At 38.1% G+C, this 16,240-nt stretch overlaps 1 protein-coding gene across 3 annotated transcripts in view; it reads right to left on the bottom strand.

Moving 5' to 3' along the window:
- The window catches only part of SLC49A4 (solute carrier family 49 member 4), a 192,901-nt gene that overhangs the window by 49,897 nt on the left and 126,764 nt on the right, over positions 1 to 16,240 (bottom strand). For all 3 annotated transcript variants that reach the window (XM_073305105.1, XM_073305107.1, XM_073305106.1), the window contains exons 5-7: positions 9,566 to 9,674; positions 8,848 to 8,915; positions 2,321 to 2,448 (exon numbers count right to left, since the gene is read on the bottom strand). In XM_073305105.1, the coding sequence (XP_073161206.1) occupies positions 2,321 to 2,448; positions 8,848 to 8,915; positions 9,566 to 9,674 (305 nt within the window). The remainder of the gene's footprint in view (positions 1 to 2,320; positions 2,449 to 8,847; positions 8,916 to 9,565; positions 9,675 to 16,240) is intronic.

The raw sequence follows: 16,240 nt of genomic DNA, 5'->3' as shown, positions 1-16,240 counted from the left end.
ACTGGGTTCTAATTTTGTCAAGCTCCTTTTAGCTCGACCAGCTATTCAACAATGGTCAGCACAAAATCATCCAAACAATCTTTTTAAAAAGTTTCCAGGAGAGTCCATGAAATACACAGAAGTGGCAAAATGCTTTCCAACATATTTTAACATGAGTTACAATGTAACATTTGCCAAACACCTTTAAGTGGGAAGGAAACAAGGCACAGAAAGACAAAAACTAAGATGGAGACAGAGACACCAAAATTCCTGCTATAAAAGGTAATAGTGTGACCTTCCTCATGACTTTTAAAAAAATAACTCACAAATGCACCTGATCATAAAGGAAGGATTTACAACAATCCTGCAGCCCAGGATCAGAAGCCCCATTTAAGGAGAAAGGAATCTGGAATTCTGCTACAAATAGTACAGTACTGATGGTGACTCAGTGGTCGTAATCTTTCACCTCAGATTCAGCATTGATCCAGTACCCCAGCATGATGATTGAGGCTACTGTGTTGCTAAAGACACCTTCTTTAGTATACCATAAGGGCACTGATTAGTCAGGTCTTTCAAAAAAAACTTACAATGAATCTTTAAAAAAAATAAGGGCTGAGATTTAATATAAAAATCATAGCTACAACTCTAACTCCTCCTGGGGCCTTGGAAAAATCATTTAACTTTAGCATCTTTTTCCTATGAAATGTAGATAGTCAGATTGTATGTGGCCTCCACTTGTGTAATTTTCTATGTATATATGCACTATCCCTGGTGTGTGTAAGCCAACATATTTTACCCACAAAAATTCAACCAGAGGCATGCATAGAGAGATGGGATCTATCATATTCATGCATTGATGCTTCACTCAAAATTAGATTCAATCTTTGTAAAGCACTTTGAAGAGGAAAAGTGCTATGTTAATGTCATTATTACTAATGCACTTTGTGGCATACAAAGCAGACTAAAATTAAGAAATGTTGTTAAATCTGTTGCTCTGTATTTTTACCTTCCCATCAAATTAATCTGGTTCCTTTCAGTTTACCCATCAGGATAGCTTACCACGAGTCCCATTTCAGGTACAAGAATCCACCTGCAAATTACAAAAGCCTACCAGTGTCCCAGAGAAGACATGCTCTCCAATAAACACATTATAGTCTAGCAATCATTAGTCAATCACAAAAAGAGCCACACTGACAATCACTGACTGACTGTTTCTTGAGCCAATTCTACCCACAAAAAGTAACATTTTAGAAGTTATTGTGTACTTGCATGTTGCTTTATATCTTCTCATTTGCCTACAAAAACTCCTTTCCAAATCTTCATTAATTTAATTTTTAAACAGAGTAATTGTGGGAGGGCACTAACATTACTAGTTCTTGCTTGAGAATACACAACTGTCAATTTAAGTTCTATTTAATTTTAAGTATTTTTTTTTTTTTTTTACAATCCAATAGTTCTTTCCTCCCCCTCATTTTACAGTCCTGCAGCTGTATGTTGGGTAAACAAAAAGAGATAAGGAGGCTACTTTATTTCTCAAGGATCCTATATAGTGTGCAGCTTATGCCCAAAATGGGAAACTAAAGGCTGGTAAGCAAAAATCGATATACCACTTCTGTTTTAGATTACCGTGTATGTAATTAATTTCACCTACAGAAAGTGGTCTGCTTTGTTCTCATCTGTAGGCAGGGACGGGACACTTATAAGATTGGCTCACTGCATTAATTTAGAGAACAAAATTTTTGTACAGTTACCTTTCTGTAGGTGTGAACAGACAAGCACAAAAAGTAAAAGCTGCTAGTCCATTTTTTCACATGTGATGAAGAATGGGGGACACGCCACACAATTTGGGTTCCACTGGATTAATTAGTTCAAGGTTTTAGTTAATTTTTACTAATTTATGAAATCTTTTGAATTCTAAATTCCCAAACTTGCCATTTTTCCTCTATATATTCACCACTACCATACACTCATAATATCACCATCACTGTTTTATTCAGAACCACAGCTATTCCCCAAAAACATACTAATTAATACTCTGGATTAAAATAATTATGTTCCTTTAGTCAAAGTTTTTAATTCTTTTATCATGCTTTTAAAAGCTGTTCAAAGACATTTTTATTTAATGAGCTTTAAATCCTTTTTTTGTCCATCGTTCTAAATTACTGGATGAAAACTCAGATTATTGTATTTAATGTATTTATCATCAGGATTGGGTTCTCAAAACAGATCATAATATAGTTTAATTAAGATAGAAAATATTTGCCTACAGTATCAGTTGTTTATAAAACAGTCCCAAAGAACAATAAAAATCTCTTTTACGGTTAAACATTGTTCTAGGTACCTGTGGTTAAAGGCAGGTGAGTGACACTAGTAAGGCAGGTGAGAGTGAACCAGGTGGATGCCAGTGTCGCGCCAAATAGCAGCAGCAGAAGTATAAGTTTCAGCATGCCCCTGATAAAATCTGCAAACCTGAAATAAAAGCACAAATCTCATAAATTCAAATGTTATTTTTCAAGTTATTTAAGCATGACACTTTACAGTAAAATTAATATATTATCACTATATAATCCAGAAATCAGAAAAGACCCCTGCACATTATTCTGAAACTGCTAGAAGGAGTTTATAATGACAGGTTCCAGAGTAGCAGCCGTGTTAGTCTGTATCCGCAAAAAGAAAAGGAGTACTTGTGTACCTTAGACACTAAAATTTATTTGAGCATAAGCTTTCGTGAGCTACAGCGCACTTCATCAGATGAATGCAGTGGAAAATACAGTGGGGAGATTTTATATACACAGAGAACATGAAACAATGGGTGTTACCATACACACTGTAATGAAAGTGATCAGGTAAGGTGAGCTATTACCAGCAGGAGAGAGAAAACAAAACAAAACAAAACGCTTTTGAAGTGATAATCAAACTGGGCCATTTCCAGTAGTTGACAAGAACGTGCGAGCAACAACATTGTTTTTATACACACAAACCATAAAAAATGGGTGTTTGTTGTGGAGGGTGGGAGAAAACCTGGATTTGTGCTGGAAATGGCCCACCTTGATTATCATACACATTGTAAGGAGAGTGATCACTTTAGATAAGCTATTACCAGCAGGAGAGTGGGGTGGAGGGAGAGAAAACCTTTTGTAGTGATAAACACCCATTTTTTCATGGTTTGTGTATATAAAACCATCTTATGTATTTTCCACAGTATGCATCCGATGAAGTGAGCTGTAGCTCATGAAAGCTTATGCTCAAATAAATTGGTTAGTCTCTAAGGTGCCACAAGTACTCCTTTTCTTTCAACTTACCTGATCACTCTAGTTACAGTGTGTATGGTAACACCCATTGTTTCATGTTCTCTGTGTATATAAAATCTCCCCACTGTATTTTCCACTGCATGCATCCGATGAAATGAGCTGTAGCTCATGAAAGCTTATGCTCAAATAAATTTGTTAGTCTCTAAGGTGCCACAAGTACTCCTTTTCTTTTTATATATAATGGTGATTTTTGTCATGATTAAACTGAAGCCTGCTCAAATTGGGAAGAGCTCCCTGTAAACATCTGCAAAACTAACTCATTATCCTCCTTCACAATCCGAGTGTGCTGTGATGCCTAGAAAAAGCTTGACAACATTTAGCCTGTCGGTATGCAGAGAACACAACCTATCATGCTTGCTCGTACTGTCTCCCTGTTTATTTATACTCCCCTCATTTGTTTCTATCAACCTGTATCCACCTGTTGTCTCATTTATTACTTTGATGGTAAGTTCTTTGAGGCAAGAACTGTCTTTTTGTTCTGTTTTTACAACACTCAGCACAATGAGGACCTGGTCCATGACTAAAGTTCCTGAACAGGACAGTAATTCAAATAAAAATGAATAATAATAATAATAATATTTCAAAACAATTCAGCCATTGGGAACACTGTCTCACTTTGGATATTTACAAGGGAAACTTAAAAGATAGTTCACATGGTGTTTTCAGCAGCTAAACATATGAGGAAATTTTAATTTTTTTCCCCCAAAGCAGATCTCTCTCGGAATAAAATCACATCCTTACTTACATGGCTGCTTGCCAGTCAGTGGCATTTAGATTTGAGGGTGCATTAATCAATTAGTTTAGGGTGACTTGCTTGCTTATGTGCAAGCGTAAATATGTATTTATTTCATTCAAGCTAGACTGAAGAGCTAGGATCCATTTTTGTGGAAAAACTCAAACCTTTCCGGTTATTCTCAAATCCCCAATACTAATATCACTATGAAGTCATTGTAATAAAGAACAATATGCTCGGTATAACAAGAGGGTAAGTTGGATCTTGTAAACCCAAATGAATCAATGATGAAGGTCTCAGTAAACAGGGCAAGCAGAAACCCTTGCACCTGGACACAAAACTAAGTAAGAACTATTGATTGCTGGGGTAGTCAATTTTTTTTGCACCTTTTGCATTTATTTAAAAAAAACAACAATCCAGCTGAGCACTGAACCCACAACACAATTAGTACTGCAACTGCTCTTTTCAAAAAGGATTTTAACACTGGTGCAAACTTAGAAAAAACACTGGAGAGAGAGAGAGATGTTATTCAATTTGCTAGTAATTTTTTGTAGTTCCCTTGCTATTATTTAAGTTATGTCTGAAGAACTTCTCCCCTCATGGATCAGTTTTTCTCCTCCTGTTGGATTGGGGTTGTGTGGACCAGGAAGTTTGGAATTATGAAGACATTCTAACTTGTCTACTAATTGCCTTATTTTCCCCTGCTAAAAAAAGAGATAGGTGGGTATTTTAAAGTCCAATCCTCCATGGCCTGATATAAAAGGTAACACTATATACAGCTTGAAAGTTGGGAATGCCACCAATAAGTAATGGTTAACAGTTTATCTAGCATGGGAGTTTTATGAAATATTGGATCTTAAGACCACATCTTTCCTCTTATTCTGTCCCTCCCTCTATTTCAATTCCGCACTGAACTTAGAAGTCAATAACTGGTAGAGCTAGAATCAATGCTGTATATCACCTTAAAGCTTGTAATCCCAGCTTTCAAATGGCATAGAGTATTAACTTCTAACTGCAGAAGTTTAGCTGTTGATGCTGGATTTGAAGTGGGGAAGAAGAAAGTAATCAGATTGACCCAACTTTAAAATCACAGGAGTCAGTTTATTTATTCATTTTTTTTCTGTATTTTTGTCATTAAACATTAACTAATTATGTGAAACTTCTCAGAAGTGTCACAAAACATGAACTTCATATTTGTCCCATGGAGCAAAGTCCGAGGGGTTATTTTGCTGTCAACATCAGAAGTCCATTTCTAAAGCTGAGCGGGGCTACATATGCTGCATAATAAAAAAAGTGGATGAAATATCAGATTGGAGGTGGGAGGATGGGGAAAGATAACGGAGTCAAATATTTTCTCCACTTTACTGTACTGAGCAGTTGCAGCTGTGTTTTAATATAGAAAGATAAGCTGCTGTTGAAATTAGCAGTAACAGGCATCTAAGATTTTGCTGGAAGTTAAAGTTGACATTTGCCCCTTATTTGGCTCTAAGTTTCACAAAACTGTTGAATTAAACAAAAATGGAAAAAACATAACAAATAGGTCATACTCAGTCCTTTAAGGGCCTGTATTTCACCTCTGGTGAACTCAGTATGACTAGTAAAAATGCTTGCAAGACCTGTAAACTTTTCAGAGCACTAGTTTCACTCCAACGATCAGGAAGAAAATTTTTGTTCCCCAGTCTCAGCAGCTCTGTCACTTGCAACCATGCAGCAACACACCAACACCACCCTGCACCCACAACTTCATATTCTACCATAATCTATTATCCCAAACCAGCACTTACGGTGGATGTGTGCATGTACTAAAGAAGAGGTAGTCCAGGATAGTAGGTGAGTATCCGCCTGTAATGGGGTCAAGACATATCACTGTGCTCTGTGCTTGTGGCATTATCTTTCATGACCAAGCAAATCCACCTGTGCTGGATCCTGCAGTTAAAGCCTAAATGTATGGTGCTGAGAAAAGTCTGTTGCTAGGGAAATTATCACCAAGTCACAACATTTCAGCATTTTGACATCACTGCAGGATAAAAGCAGAAGGAAATGCTGGGCTGTGAAGGACAAAAATCCAGAAATATCTGTGATCATTAGCAAACGTGACAAGAAAAATTCTGGGGGAAAAAGGAGATAGATTTATGTTTCAGCATGATAATAAAATATGAATGTCACTCTTTAAAGTTGATATGCTTCAAACCAGTCTCATTCTACCTCTGCCAGCAAAGGGTACAACATCTGCCAATTGCCCAAAATATCCCAGACTTTTCCATCATTAAAATGCATCACACAAATTAACCAAACATGTCTAGTTCAGGATTGTGGGGGAGTAGAGAGAAGTGGGATTTATTTATATACCTTGTGGAGAAAAACTCCTCATACCACCAAAAGCAAAATAAAGTGATTTGGGTCCTGATTTTCAATATCCGCCTTCCTTTTGAAGGGGCACAATTTAATACCCACAGTGAATTACAGGCACAAATGCTACCATTGCAGGCAGCAAGCGGTTAAGATATCTACATGGTTGCATTTGCGTCATCAAAAACTGAAGCCAAGTTTGAAAAAACAGGCCCTTTATGTGCAGTTAAAGAATTAAATCATCTTCACGAAAGGGTAAAATTTTATCTAGACTTTATGGTTTGAGGAGAATAAAGTAAAACAACACTATCATTCTTAAATTGTAACATTTTTGGTTTTACAAATTAGCAGCTGGTAGAACAAAAAACCCCCCCAAAACCAAAAACTACCTTACCACAGGCTGTTAAGAGAGAGAGAGCTTCTTGCCTGATAAGTCACAGTCTTGACATTGAAATACATCAGCTTGTCATACTTGACAAGAATCATTACCTACTTTTCCTAATTATAACTTTCAGCAGATTACAGTCAGTCATCACTGGTTCAATCCTACATAGATACCTGCTGAACAGGCCTAAGAGGAGGGAATCATCTATCAGAAATGACAAATCACCCTTGCCCACTTTTTGTGTGTGTGCAAACGCTACTGTTTGAACTATATATTGCCTGAATTGCAGAGACATATTTGGAAACAGATTATTAGCATTCTTTTAATTTACTCAAAAGCAAAGTTTTGAACTCTGCAAAATACTGACCTTGCTATAAAGTTTGCAGTCAATTTTGCAGCAGTTACAGAGGCATTAAGCATTTTCTGAAACTAAAACTAGGCTATATATTAAATAAATTAATTTACCATAAAGGCTGAGATTTGCATTATGGGTCTGAATCAGCAAGTTCTTGCTAGAGAAGCTTAAGGCTAGAAAGGGTGCCCCTCTAGTGTTCAAGGGCCTCAACTGCAGTAGCAAAGGCTAGCCCATATGAGAGAGAATTCTGCATGAGTATTCACACTAGTTTTTCCATCATACTGCTTTTGCTGCATGGACATATGTTAATAGGTCATTATTTACCAAACACTACTTTTACAGTGCCAGGAGGGCTTTAAACTTTTCCCTATGGAGAAAAACAAGTCATAGACAAATCTAGCAATAGCTAACAATTGGCCCTCTGCAGGGATCCCTTGATTAGTAGGATTAAGCTCTTTGGCTAGTTAGCATTTGGAGTACTGTGGTGGGGGAGCTCAAATGTCTTTTTCCTTTTTCCATGGCTTTGGGGGAGCTTTCCCTCTTCCTCCTTTCTAGCTGTTAAGTGGAATAAGAGGTAGCAAGAGGAGAAACCCAATAAAAACAGCCACACTGGGTCAGACCAAAGGTCCATCTAGCCCAGTATCCTGTCTTCTGACAGTGGCCAATGCCAGGTGCCCCAGAGGGAATGAACAGAACAGGTAATCATCAAGTGATCCATCCTGTCGCACATTCCCAGTTTCTGGCAAACAGAGGCTAGGGACACCATCCCCAACCATCCTGGCTAATAACTATTGGTGGACTATCCTCCATGAACTTATCTAGTTTGAACATATAGTTTGTTATTTATTAGTTATACACATTGTTGTTGTACAGTACAAGTAGACAATAATCTCTGCCCCAAAAGAGCTTATTACAGTTTTGGGTCCCAATCCTGCAATGACCTCTGTGCAGACAGACTCCTGCACCCATGCAGCATTCATTGCAGAATCAGAGCCTCGGTAGTGAATAGAAAGAAGACAGAATTGTACTGGGAAATCCAGAGATGAGTGTAATGTAGTGGTTTTCTATTTTTTATTAACTTAAGTTATCAAAGGCCTCAAGGAAGGTGGTGGGTTTTTTTTGTTTTTTTTTAAACAAAGCTTGGATGGAAAGAGTCTGGTAGCTTGATTTGGGAAGGGCATTCCTTTTCTCACTTTTTCACTCATAAATCCACATCTTCTCAGATGGTTGGTGGGGAGTGTCACTCCATACCCATGGTGGTAAAGAGGAGAGATGCTAGGAGCATTCTGTGTCCACGTATGTGGGAAGTGTGTTGTATTCTCAGCATCAAACACTCAGTGGATTAGATTGCTAGACAGGCATCAGCAGGAAATAGACACTGATGTTCTCTGATGCTTTTCAGAGGTGCTAAATTGGTTCTTCCCAAGATCAGGCAGCCTCCTTCTTACAAGGCTACCCTGAAAAGGACCGGATGGGAAGCCGTCTCAGACATAACAATATGACTTCTTAAACTTGATGAGTGAGCAAATGGCTTTTCAACCCATGTAGTCCAATAACATGAAATATACAAATTACTGTACAAAAAGAAACAATATATCATCTTGGAGAGTCACATTTGCCATTTCAAATATTTCACTAATGATCAGAAATAAATTCAATTTATAGTCTTAAAAACCTGAGTGATCATTATAGCTGAAGAAAAATGAAGAACTGAAGGAGAGATCATTATTCCTACCTTGCCATTGCTATGCCAACAACACAGCCTCCAATTATGGACCAAAATCCAATCCAGCCCGCATCTACCTGATGGGAAACGGCATGGGGAAATGAAAGTGTTAAGGCTGAGAAAACAAGATGCTACTTTAAAAAAGGAGATGGGGGAAGGGAGGGTTACTGAAAAATCCTAGCAAAAAAACTGACTGACTTTTCTAAGAAACTCAAAAGGTATATAATTTAGTTAAAAGGATATGGTCAAACAGTATATGACCCAAATGTGACCTCTCTTTATATTGGAATCTGCTGGGGAATGTCATCTGGATTTCTATAATACCCTATTAGAAGCTTAAAAATAAAAATCTCTCTCTACTGATTTTTTCCTTTCAATTTGGCAAACATTGATTTTCTTTTCCTTCTCTATTTGTGAAGGTACAGCAACCAACACTACTCCCTTTTATTTATTTGCCTCTTTAACATCAATAGGTGCGTAGAGCTCTGAAAATATGAACTGCCACTGTAGACTCAGCAGGGGGAGCCACAATAACTTTTTGTGATGTCAATGCTAAAAGTTTGTTTTGTTTTATGTTTCAGTAGTGAAGTGGTGCGTATATATTGATAGTTCCAGAAAACAGTGAGAAAAACTAAGGTAGGGAATATGTACATCAGCTCAAACACCATGGGTCCAAATCTAACAAAATACCTATGAAATAGAGCAGCTGCTGCATGTAAATACTTACTTGGCTGACATGAACTGGTGTTAATATCAAGTCCAGAACGCCAGACCAGCCTGCGAAAACACCCAACGGTATAGCATAGGCTAATGCAAGCATCAAAAACCGGAAATTGCTGTGAAGACAACATATATGCAGTTAGCTGCTGTTTGTATTAGAAATGGCTCAGATTAACTTCAAGAGTAAATTGTACCCTAGAATCTATATTCCACCCATTAAGCAGAAAAGTAGAAACCTAAAGAGTGAGTCAGAAAAAACAAGTATAGTATTTGGCTATTTCACTGAAATTCCAAGTGCTGAAATGTTACTGCCTGGCACCATGTTATTAAAGAAAAAGCATTTATTATGTACGTATCAATGGCACCTTCTTGATTTCTGGAACCTGCTAGGCTCTCAGACTTTCCTTGTCTTCACAAGAAATTCAGTTTGTTATGCTATTTGATTACATTGACAGTCTATGCAGTGTTAACATATTAAAAACCAATAAACATAAATTCAGTCTGACAAAAGCATATTTCATGTATAAATTCAGATTCAGATTCTTCAAGCTACTCTTGCTGTTTGTTTTCGCTGAGAAAAGGAAATTTACTGCATTCTCTCCTGGCCCTACCAGCTTGTCACTTGCACTACACATCACAAATTTATTTTCGTAAAACTTATTTTCTACTTAACCAAAAACATAAAAATATTATAATCCAACTCTTTGGCATACTCATGCAGAACATAAACAACAATTTACAATTATATTGGAACGTTTATGCAAGGATCTCAAAGCACTCCGGCAAACAAACCTCTCTGTAAACTAAGTAAGTATTTTTCCATGTTTTCATAATAAGAGCCCAAGCTAAACTCATAAAATATGCACATGTAAAAGAAAACTGTGCACATAAATAATTTTGAGGCAGAAACTGATTGTATGTATAATTAGCCATTTTTGCACATGTAAATACATATTTTAAACAAATTGCCTTATTTTGCTTGTGCACATGTATTGTGTTGGCACAATTTAGGTGCTTTTATTTGAAAATATGCCTTCAGTGACCTTTCCCCCAAGGTGACAGTGAGTTCACAGCAGAACGAGGAACAGAACCCAAGAATCCTGGCTCAGCAGTAGAACACCTTTCCTCCTATGAATGTATTTGGAATATAGTCCTGTTATTTGAAATCCCCACTTGTTTAAATGTTGCTGTTCCCATTTTCTGTAGAAGCATCACAGAAAAGTACAGTGAAAAACTCAATATTGTAAGTAATAAACTTTTCAGAACTTATTCATATGTTCCTCATATTCAATAAGGACAAACACAAAGTACTCCACTTAGGAAGGAACAATCAGTTGCACACATACAAAATGGGAAATGACTGCCTAGGAAGGAGTACTGCGGAAAGGGATCTGGGGGTCATATTGGACCACAATTTAAATATGAGTCAACAGTGTAACACTGTTGCAAAAGAAGCAAACATCATTCTGGGATGTATTAGCAGCAGTGTTGTAAGCAAGACAGGAGAAATAATTCTTCCGCTCTACTCCACGCTGATTAGGTCTCAACTGGAGTATTGTGTCCAGTTCTGGGCACCACATTTCATGAAAGATGGGGTCAAATCGGAGAAAGTCCAGAGAAGAGAAGTCAATGCCATTTACTCAACTTTCAAGGAAGATAACAGAAAGAAGAATGCTGAAACCTCAGGCAAGAATGAGAACCAACAATGTGCAAACTTAGAACCCAGAATCATTGCCTCAGGGAGACAAAATGACTGTCAACATTATTGGTGAAACAGGCCTCCAGTTCAAATACCCTATACTCTGAATAAGTCTACACATATTATTCAATTAATAGTACTTAATACCTTTTTCTTTCTTTGGGGACGAGGGAGAGGGGAACAGTAGCAAGAGTGGAAAACAACAGCAATTTAAACCATAAAAAGTGGTGGAGAGAGAGAGACACACACACACACAAGTCTAAGAATCTGTTCTAAAGAAATCAGGATTTTTTTCAGTTAAATAGATTCACCTTCACTGTTCATTGAAGGTGAAACAATAAAAGGTTTGTCACCATCTGCACCCTAAAAAGTTAAACCGGAGCTGACAAGACGAGTCCTAAAACAATCACCTAAAGCAACAGCATTACTGTAACTGACAGCACACACAAAACCTCTGCTGAGGCAGCTTGCTCTCCATATAAAGTATTCCGGTTTTGGAATAAAGAGGAAGATAGAAAATGGTGTCTTTACATTCAGGAACCCTAGTATTTCTAACTAAGGTTTGGATGGTGTTTATTTTATTGCTTACTTTTAGGGCTCTGTCCAAGGTAGTTACCCAAAGGATGTTCATGTAACCAAAAAAAGGCCTCCCTCAAAGCAGGTTCCATGGGACTGAAATTGATCAGCACCAGTTCCCTAGAAATGAAGGGATAATTTGGTAGTTCACACAATTATTGAAGCTGAGGAAAAGATCTTAGAATATTCGTTGAAATGTTCAGAATTTCAGAGGTCATGTTTGTTTTATTCCATGAGAAGATCTGAAGAACATAGCCAATGTTTACCTGGAGCCCTTTTTCTTTCACACAGCCTCTTCTCGAGCAAAGCAACTACATTACATAAACATGGCCTTCTCCCAATACCATTTGTCAGTTTCCTTCTAATAAAACAGTGCAAAGAAAGCCTAAACACAGGAGTAAGGTTATTTCATGTTCTCATTACAATTTTAAGGATGCATTTACAGTGTTTTCTACCATCATTCGTCTGTCATTTACTAGGCCCACTCTCTCCTCCTTGACTCTGGTCTACCTTGTGCAATCTTGGAAGTCTAAGAGGGCAGATTGCCTTTTGTACTCAGTGCTGCTATTTTCCAAAATTATTTCACATTTGGAAGGTCTGTCAATGTTTGTAGAATAAAATACAATATGGAAAATGTTCTACCTGTTTGGGCACTTTCTAAAGAAGGGACAGAACTTGTTCCAAAATACTGTTTGTCAAATAGTCACAAATTCTGGGTACATGATTGCATATCTAGTCTTCCTTCTATACTGAAAAGAGACACTAACAGGGGAGGTTAAGTTGTAACCTACCTTGACGGTGGTCTCATCTGGAACATCTTGCCTTTTCTAGACTTTTGGCTATGAATCAGCTCCTCGGCTGTGGTATGGCTATTTTGCCAATGGATTCTGGCCATAAGCTGCTGTATCCAGCCCATGAGAATCACATCTATGAAAGGGGCTCCTCTGGTGACAGGTACCTATGCCACCCCCTGTACCAGCGTCAGGGACTTGAGGAGAGAAAAGGGTGCATAGCTGGGGCAATCTTATGTTATGCCAATCTTAAGCTGTCATTTTGTCTCCTTGGACCTATTAATAGACAATATGAGTTGCAGCAGCCTTTGGGCTACTTTAACATATACTTGGCTCTGTTTTCAGCAGCCCCAGCATCAGGGGGTAATGAAAAGGCGAATATAGCCAAAAATCTGACCATGCATATTTATCTTTGCAATTACTCCATCCAAAAATTTTACTGAAAAAACAAGCGTGTTGCTGCCTGTCACACGATCAACCACTGCATCCACACTCTTTCCCATCATAATATATATGTGCCTATGATAGGAAAGTTAGCATCAACCTTTTTTTATTAAAACTTTCTGCTGGAATATGGATCACCTTTAAAAAAAAAAAAACCTATTGCACACTACTATACTCCATAAGGCAAGACTGTTCAGATGGGAGCCCTGTCAAAGTCAATCAGCTTCCTAGCAATAACCTTGGCAATGTCTATTTAGCACCAAGCTTATTCTGTAACCTCCTTTCTGGATGGAGATGTCATGTGAAACTATGACTTCTAGTTCATAAAGGAGCGATAGATACACAGAGTCCTTAGTTTTATGAGCTTTAGAATAGTTTACTTAGGTTCCCCAAAATATTAAATGTATATAACTGGCTAATACTTTCAAGCTGCTTTAAAACTAAATATATTATTGTTAATTTGAAACATAAATATTTTAAACTATTTGCAGGTACTGGAATTTTTTTTTTCTACTGAAGCACTGTATGTACTGTTTCAGGGTAAAAAAAAAACATTGCTAAACTAAGGAGCTAATAAAAGGGTATTTATTCCAATCTTGACTAGGGTATTGTAACAAGACTGGTGGCCCATTAAGTGAGTTGAGTTGAGCCGCCATATGTGAATATTCAGTTGCCTCTGAGCTGATGTTGTGAGACTGGGATCAAGTGGTTGCTTAAAGATCACCTTGCCTCCATAAGAGTCAGCAAGAAACTCACTAATTAGTGAGAGCGAAGAGAGTAGGTCAGCTCCTGGAGGAGTCCTCATGTCAGGGGAAAGAACCCAGATCATATGTGACTCCTAGGTAGATGGCTTGTGGAGTGTAATGCTGCAGGGAGCAGACTACAAAGGAGAAGGGAGCAGAGAGGCTCACCGTGATTCCAAGAAGGTGGGTTGCAAGGAGTACACAGGTTCCTGAAGAAGACAGTACATCAGAGTTAAAGGACATGACTGAGGTGTTGAACTTGTGTTAAACAGTTTTATTTTGAAGAAATAAAACTGAAGCCCAGAAGAAAATGATACAAACTAATGGCTGAAGTGTTTTTTGGTGTATGGATTTGTGAGTTAGCCCACAGGCTAACCTGTATCAAATACAGATATGTATATCAGCAACATATGAAGGCAAACTCAAAATAGGGACCCTAACTCTGTAATCCAGGGAGTCAGGATTCTCCAGTGTTCATCAACTGCTCCCTAATTTACACAGCTCTGTCAGAAGAAATAGTCCCCGTCTCAAAGACTACAAAATGTAGATTAGACAGATACGGTTTGATGTCTAACACCATCGATGATGGATCTCTCTCACAGCACAGCAGATTCCGTACTTTTATAAATCCTTCTTCTTTGATGGATTATTGCTGAAAGGCTCCCCAAGAGAATTGTGTTTTGAATGATGAGATGGCGATTGTTTGGTGTGCAAAGGAAGAAAGAGTGCCTTGTGGAAGGGAAAGCATGGAAGAATGTATAAGGGGAGGAAGATACATTTACTTAATAGCAATAGACAAACCTGACTCTTGAAAGTGATGTGTTAAAGCAGAAATAAGTTCACTATTTAACTGCAAGACATTTTTTATTAAGAAAGGTTTAGTGAATTGGTAATTCAGAGTTTTGCAGTTCGCTAGCTGACACTACAAGTATCCCAGATCCAGTGTTTACTGTACTGTGTACAACCAATTAGTTACAAGGCTCCCAAATGGAGTACTGTCAACAGAAATTTTATATTTCACCTGCAGAGTCAGTTGTTGTTTGGGTTTTTATTTGACAGTAACGTTTTTACAACTCATCCCTCAGGCAGGATTTCTCCCCATAGCAGTTTAGGCTCATAATGCAGCATTAATAAGTATGCTCAGTGCCCTCAAGGGAACTGCTATTTTTTAATACCTCAAGTAGGTCACGTTACAGATTAACTGACCAATTCTGTTCTCACCTTTTCCTTCCTCACTGCCAACCTTCTCCAGAAAGGACACACTTTGGTGATTATCTTGCCTTGCACCTTCTGGTAACACAGTATGTCTACACTGCAATTAAAAACCTGCCTGGCCTGTGTCAGCTGACTCGGGCTGGTGGAGCTCAGGCTAAGGGGCTGTTTAATTGCAGTATAGACATTTGGGCTCAGGCTGGAGCCCAGACTCTAGGACCCTGTGAGGTGGAAGAGTCCCAGAGCCCAGACTCCAGCCTGAGCCAAAATGTCTACACTGCAATTAAACAGCCCCTTAGCCCAAGCCTCGTGAGCCCAAGTTAGCTGACACAGGTCAGCCATGGATGTCTAACTGCAGTTTGGACATAGCCTTAGCCAGGTTCCAAACAGCAGAAATTGAGCATTTCTGATTGGAAATGATTTCCCTAAAAACAAGAAGAAGAGAGAAATAATTTTTGCAGGCTTTAAATACAAGTAAAGAAGGCAGAGAGTCTATGACAAGTATGATTTTATTGCTCTCTAATAATTGCTTAGTAAAAAAGCTTCACAAATATTCCATCCTAGATAGTCCCTTTTACACACTGATCCTATTCCTGCTACTGACAGCCTGGTGGTAGACTGCTGCACATGAGCAGAGCTCCACTGAAGTCAACTGGACTGTGCATGAGCATAACAGTTCACTTTTGCGCTATCAGTTACGGGATCCAGGCCTTTAATATTACTTATTATTTGTATTAGAGCAGTGCCGAGAGGACCCATCTGATATCAGGATGCCGTTGTGTTAGGTGCAATATGAGCACATAGAAAGAAATGGTCCCTGCAATGAAGAGTTTACAGTTTATATACACACAGACCAAGGGTGGGAGAAAGGAAGCAGCATTAGGACATTTTCTTCATAACAAAGTTAAAAAAACACCAAAAATGTTTAATTTGAGACCTTGCCCAGCAATATGACTTATTTTCCATTCCCCCATTTTGCATTTTAACACCATATGCAATTAACTGGACACAATAGGACAAATTCTGCCTTAGATGCATTTGTGTACTTCTCTCATCATAGCAAGGGCTGTGGGGCTCACATTTGAATGGGGAAATAGACCCCAAGTTACTCCAACATAAAGAGCAATGTTGGCAGCTTAAGAGCACTGAAAATAAAGAAAACAATTTAATGCTCAGTTATTCACAATGTTAAATTACCTCAACACTTTACAGTAAAC

This window comes from Lepidochelys kempii, chromosome 11 (assembly GCF_965140265.1).
Source record: "Lepidochelys kempii isolate rLepKem1 chromosome 11, rLepKem1.hap2, whole genome shotgun sequence".
In the NCBI taxonomy this organism is placed as follows: domain Eukaryota; kingdom Metazoa; phylum Chordata; order Testudines; family Cheloniidae; genus Lepidochelys; species Lepidochelys kempii.
The sequence above is the reverse complement of the archived record's forward strand: the minus strand, read 5'-3'. Positions and strand labels throughout refer to the sequence as shown.